The sequence below is a fragment of the Macrosteles quadrilineatus genome, unplaced genomic scaffold (genome assembly GCF_028750875.1).
Source record: "Macrosteles quadrilineatus isolate MER2022 unplaced genomic scaffold, UCM_ALF_1.0 Scaffold_165__1_contigs__length_239483, whole genome shotgun sequence".
NCBI lineage: Eukaryota > Metazoa > Arthropoda > Insecta > Hemiptera > Cicadellidae > Macrosteles > Macrosteles quadrilineatus.
In genome coordinates, this window is record NW_026542758.1 from 3,041 (window position 1) to 9,972 (window position 6,932).

Below are 6,932 nucleotides of genomic sequence, written 5' to 3' on the forward strand. Positions count from 1 at the left end.
TTGACCAACAGCCTCATTGTTCAAATATGCTGGACTAGCGTATGTCACTCTCTATATGGATCATAAAGTTCTGTACGGTTAAACATTGTCACTGGAGATGCGGGGCTGTCTTCATCACTATCATGTAACATGTTGTTATTGTCTCTACAGTCAAAGTAGTTTAGAAATGTAAACAATGGTCGAAATACACAGTAGTCACACCAGTTATTTTCTTGTTTAACCACTGCATCAATTAGCCTGTTAGAGTTAACTTCAAAATGCTGTACAACATGTACAAATGCCAACCCCTTTTCGTGCCAATAACTTTGATAGTCAATATCATTATCGTCTTTTAGTGTAAAAAGGTTAAAAAAGCAGCCTCGACAATACTTCATAGGACGTTCTGTTTGTATTGTTTCATAGTAGTCCACATTTATATGACAATTATTACCATAGTAATTTCGACTCCAAAACTCTGGTTCCTCCAGAGGATGGTTCATGAGCATGACAAACTGATAACTATCAATTTGCATAAAGTCGATATCTCTAAACTCATAACTTTTTATTAAATCACTGTTGACTGTTGTAGTTTTTATCCAAGTCCGTTTAATAGAGCTTCTCAACTCTGTGTGCATGAGGGAAGGGAGTATCGAAAACATTTCGATATCCTCGATTCTTTCATATTCTTTTTCATATGGAATAGTACGGGCAACAGCATCCATACTCAATGAATACAACATTCTGACTACTCCTAAAGAGTGCTGATCAACCATCGAGCTAAGACTGACTACAATCATATTCTGACGATCCTCCATCGTCATTTTGACGAGCTCGATAATGCCCATACGCCAAAGTTCTAATTTTGTCCTGCAACACTATGCGTTTGTTATCATTGGCTGACAGAGAGAGTTTATCAACTGTTCTAGAGGTGAGTTGAAATGTCTTGCTTCTTATCTGGTTAAATGTCGCTCTGTACTGTTTATCTTCAAACAGTGCCTTCTTGTAGTGATCAAATGAAATTTTGTTTTCGACATAGCGTTTGCTTATTCCCTTACACTTTTTCTTTGCCGTTGTCTGTTGGCTGGAGTTGAACCTGTAGCAGTACATTTTACAACGCAATCCTACATACTCAAATAGCTGTCTTCCTTTACATTCATCCTTAAATGTGCCTATTTGAGGAATCGCTCCTTCCAGCCACAGCTCATGCTCCTTGGGATAGCATGACCTATCCAGTACATCTCCCAATCTTTCTTTCAATTCATTATTTAGGTTTAACTTGGTAATTATGGTATATAATAGAGAATCAGTATCAGAATAGTTAACATACACTTCAAAGTCTGGCGGAGCTAGTTTTTTCTTCATAACCATATAATGAAACCAGTTCATATGAACTTTTGCTTTGTCAAGAACTACAGAACCAACATAGACCGGCTTGTTTAATACTACCTTTTGTCTTCTTAAATGTACCGCGATTACACCATCAGCGATAATGCTTCTGTCAACAAATCTTGCTTGACGTGACAGCTTCTGGAACGCTTCATGAGAAGTTACTATTCTAATATCTACACGATTGCGCACATTTTCTAACGTCTTTCCAAACACACTATTGTTCATAAATTTATAGAAGGCTTTGGAAAACTCATTTGTAGATTCAGCTCTTAATATGGTGTTTTTGTCGATGAACTTTTCCATCCACGGTGACTGGGAGAATCGCAACGCTCGGTGAACTTTTGTGATTTTCAAGCCTAGTTTGACTGCCTGCTGGAACACTGTATAGTGAGCGATATAGTGTTTTTTATCTTCAAGCGTAGCAAGTAGTTTTCCCTGATTATCCACATCTTTTTGTTCTGGTAAAATGGGGAAGTCGTTCATTATATCGTGCAAGTGCTCTGGCACTGTGACATCACATTCTAGTAAAAGTCCATACGGCGAATCTTCAGGTAAGTTTGACCAATTAAGATCATCAACATCATTTACAAACTCAAAATTTCCAGTTGGAAGGTGTTTTTTCATTTGGCTTCCATACAAGTTTATGCAGTCCAAATACAACATATATTTGGTTTCCTTGTTTGGATCATAGTCTTCGCTGTTCTCTAAAAGTGGGTTGTTGGCTTTTTCATAGCGGTGGCAGCATTGTACCAAACCGCCTCTAATAGCACTTTCAAACATTAAGAAATGGTCATAGTTCGTCAACAATTCCAAAGTTACACCAGTCATACGTAGCATACTCTGCCATGCTAGACCTGGCGCTGTAAATGAATGACAACAGTCAATATTATAGGTGGCTAGACAGTTTTTGCGAAAGCATTGAATTATGTCCATTAAAAGACAAACATCCAATAACAGATAAAAATCATGGTATTGTCCAAAATTTTTCATTTTCATTGTATTCCAAGTGTGTTGGGCATGTTGATATTCTGCATCCGTAACTTCCGAGTCATTGAGGGCATTGTAAAAGCTTTCACGTGGTGGCAGTGCTTCCTCACTGAATACAGCAAAGTCTTTTACATAATCATAGGGATAAATCCCTTTTCTTTTAATCAACTCCACATGCTGTTCTGGCACAAGTTTGGATGACTCTACGAGTTCCGTCGGTGTGAGATACGAAGCGAGATTCGCAAGGCTGTCCGCCATTAGGCGAAATGAATCCAAAAACCTAAGCCACATCCTCCCAATCTTTATCGATATACTAATGAATCTTTCTGAATTACTAGGGATCACTTTTATTTCGCTGTTGGGTAATACTGCCAAGTTCTTAATAATGAATGCTTCGTCGTATGAAGAAAGGTTGTGAAAGTATATTGGTATGAAATTTGGAAGTTGACAGCGGGTGTTACACAACGAGCATAAGGTATAACGGAACTGACCTGTTATATGATCGTGGTCCCGGCATTTCCTTGACTGAACCAATGTCTCATCGAATGCTATTTCACACAGCTCGCAGTTTGTCGCTTCATCATGCCGTTTCTGTTGTTCATCATTTAATGCAATCATACTCACATTTTTGGTGTACAGCTTTTCTACTTTTACAGCTAGCTCCTGCATTTGTAAAAGGAATTCTTTTGCAGCCGATTCCGATCTGTGTATGTAGGGTGAGGTGTTTATCTCAGCTTCCTCTAACAGCTCTTTGGGAAGGTTACTTGCTACGATATAAGCAAACGAGTTCGCCTCGTGCCGTTGATAGGCATTGTCTGTCGAGGGAACTGGATATAGTGTTGATTCGAAGTCAGCTGTGACTACAATTGGTACTTCAATTTGCATCTCATAGCTTACAAATCTAAGTTTGCTTTTATGCTGCTCTGGCAAAATCACTTCACTTGGTTTTGATTTTCCACAGAGCATTAAATGTTCACTCAACCAGTGCTGAGGTGACGGTACACAACGCCTGTTTTCTTTAAAGGTGCTACACCTTTTACAGATTGTAATTTTGTTGCTGCCTTTTGTAATTTGTGGCTGCATAAGCTTTGTGAAATTCAATATTAATGTGAAATGAGCCTCTCCTTCATCATTTCTAACGAGGAGGAGATCAAAATGGTCTTGCTGCTCATCAACTATCCTGAGTGGTGTAATATGGGCATTTTCGTCCAGTTCGAAGATGTTTACGCTAGTGTTGATGTTTTGTTTTTCAAATTTTTTCATTTGTGAAATGGGCGTTGGAAATGAAATACCATCAAAGTTGTAATGTGTTTCACACTCCCTAAAGCTATGCTCAGTAAGCACTGAGTCATAACGTATATTAGGTAGACTTTTGGCTAATATACAATACATGAAACAACAATCATTGCTGTTTTTTACATTTAAAATGCATTTCCTTTTAGCAATTTTTGGAGGCAGTGGCAGATAGCCACTTCCAGCAGGCAATGCATATGAAAATTTGCTTAGTCTAAGTGTGAGGCTCTTTACCTCATGCAAAGTCCATCCACTGCCTTTCGCCTGCGCTTCAGACTCCTCACGAAGCAGTTTGCTGGCGTCCTTCTTCAGCAGCTCTTGTAGCTCATCACAGGCGCTGTGTACAAGCCTCGACGTGGTCTTGAAGTTCATAAGTTCACAATGTCCTTCAGGATGGCAGTAGACGGCCTCCAGTACGACGTTGTACTTGAGGGATTTGGTGACACGTAGCTCATCTTGTAGTATATCGAGCACCACTTCGTTAGCAGCTTCAATAAATGGCGGTAGGTCCTTGTAGAGGTTTTCATTATTTTCTATAACATAGTCTTTGGCTGATTGAAGACCTTTTTTTAAATACCACGTCAGCCTTGTTGTTGAACTTGTATGTGATGATGGACTTGACAATACACTAGTCACAGGACGCTTAGTCACCTTTGGAGGTGGTAGTTTTCTTTTCAAGCCACTGGCACTGGGTACTGCTTTAATTTGCTGTGGAGGTGTCTGAATTGCTGCCTCGTGTGTCTCTCGTCTGTTGTCATTGTTGCTCGCTACTGCTGATGTGAAGTAGTCGTTCAACGCCAAACACATTTGCTGGTGACGGCTCCTTGCGGATGCACTAAGGAAGTAGGCTTCTCGACAGATGGCACATTGTAGATACATCTAGAACATTAATTTCAAACATTAAGTACATTGCTCACTGTCTGCTATAGTTCTATTATATTTGGTTTGAGATTGTTTACGTTAAGTTTAAAAAAAAAACATTAATTTTTAGCACTTACCTATTTTAATATTTTAATTTAAGTTTTATTGCCTGTGTTATCATATTCAGCATGTGATTTTACAATTCAGATTCTTTAAGCTCATATTACACACATTTTGTCTTTAGTTGTGTGGATTTCTTGCAACAATGAATGTTGCTTATATAGCTGCATGGTTTAGTGCAGTTTTTGCTAGGACAATATGAGGTATTAAGGGGCTCTTTACATTCGACTATATTAAGTTGTAAGCTCTCAAATAATAGTTTACTAAACGTAGTACCAAGAAGATATAAAACTGATAGGGCTTTCTACTTACATTGTTGTAGAAGTTTTCACAGCTAGACTGCTCATTGAAGGTTTAACATCTAAGCGGAACTTTGCAAGACGGCACGTGGGGAATGACTGCTCACTTCTAGCGCTGTGAATGTAAAAATAAAGTGTCAGTTGTCATATATAGTAGTTTCGTCAATACCAAAAATAAAGCATACTCCTTCCTAAGTAGATTTTTCATCATTATATAACAACTGAAGCTAGTTTTTTGTTAGTTCTATCCACTGCATAGATCGTCAAATCAAAATCAAAATATCTTTATTCACCATCCATACTTGATTAGTGTCAATATGTTATATTTAAAACATTTGTGATATAAGCTTAAAATATAATCACACAAAATTTATATTAACAATATCGAAATGCCGAACAAAACTTAAGTTACAAAGTTTAGTTTTAAGCATTCGTGTTTTTCTTTACAATTTTTTTTCTTGCCAATTTAATAATTTTAAACTTTGTTAATGCAAATAAAGTGATTTTTTCATAGCCAATAATGCATTCACTAGTTATCTAGCCTAACAATAATGCGGAAATCATAGAATTACACATCACATGGTAGAGAGATGGTTGTGTCTGCACTAGCAAGCAGGGACAACACTCAAGAGTTAGACACAAAGAACGAGCTTTAAAGTTGCTTAATCTATGCATATACTAAGCTAAAGCTCTAAAGACAAAATCTACACTCATTTCTAAGCATGATTTATTTATTTATTTTTCTTATTTTGCTAGCTTAACTTATGACTAAAAAAAAAAATGCGTATATGCAAGTTTTTCTAAAATAATCCTACATGCTTGCTAAGTTCATAATACCTAATGATTTTTCTTTCTGATAGATATTAATTAGTTTTTTTTTTTTTTAGTACGTTTTCTTTGAAAACATTGTAGTATAGAAGTGTTCTTAATTTTTTCTATAGGGTATAGGTTAAAAATCATTTATTAAGTAATAAAAACTAAACAGTGAACATATATATTTTAATAGATATATAGTTAAAAGAAATATTTATTGACTTTTATTTATGTACCTACATTCCCTAGTCACTAGGGTACTTTATATTTAATAGCTAGTTATTTGATCAAGGAAGAACCCTTAACCCTTGGCTAGCGTCATGATTTGTCCAGTAAGAACAATATTAAATGCAAACACACACTAGCGGATTATTTATTTCTTTTTACACAAACTAGTTCTTGGCGACATTTGAAATAGAATGTTTGTATTGATTTGAGAGAAGAATATTTCAAATTGTATATAGTATTGATTAAGTGTATATTCAACATATAATCATGCGATAGCCAGAGATTGTATAATTAATCTATATTAATCGTATTATTAGAAGTTTATTTAGTCATATTTATTTATTGAATATATAATTGGTTTTTAAAGATCAACGTATTTCTAATCAAACAGATTTTTAGACATCTTTTAATATTCTAGCTACATACTTCACTTCAGATTTCTAATTTAACGAGCATTACCACGTTTTACAACACTCAGATTTGACATTAAATAATTGTAAATAATTTTGTAAGTTTTGAGTCTAGCTATTTAACGTTGCTCTTATGGTAAGGAGAGCAAGGAGTTATAAGAAAAGCTTAGATCTAATGGTCTTTTTAAAATCCTAGCAACTATATTGCATACTACGCTATGTTTGTACTTACAACTATGGAGAAGATGTTCTGGCATCACACAAGCGTAGACGACTTCAACTGATGCACGTACTGCCCCAGACGCACAAACTGACCGAGGTGCACGAGTTACTCACAATGCAAGCTGGAGTCGAATACAACTTTGCAGTGCCAATGGGCTGCTTTTATACAGTTTGTGTAAGGTCAGTGATTGTGGGGAGCCAGGATTGCTTATAAGCGGCATAAGCGTACATGGCTGCACAGTTCTCTGCACACAACCGAACAGGTATGTCTCGTGTGCTTATGCATTAACTGTGAGAATAATCTTACTTGTATGATCTTTTAGTTTGTATA

General features: G+C 36.4%; 1 protein-coding gene across 1 annotated transcript; it reads right to left on the reverse strand.

Moving 5' to 3' along the window:
• Positions 1-756: 756 nt before the first annotated feature.
• Positions 757-6,707, reverse strand: LOC128982196 (uncharacterized). Its single transcript, XM_054401260.1, has 3 exons — positions 6,612-6,707; positions 4,942-5,043; positions 757-4,527 (listed from the first exon to the last, which is right to left on the reverse strand). Exon 3 carries the CDS (start codon positions 4,525-4,527, stop codon positions 757-759), a length of 3,771 nt encoding a protein of 1,256 aa, XP_054257235.1. The 5' UTR covers positions 4,942-5,043; positions 6,612-6,707.
• Between the last annotated feature and the right edge of the window lie 225 nt (positions 6,708-6,932).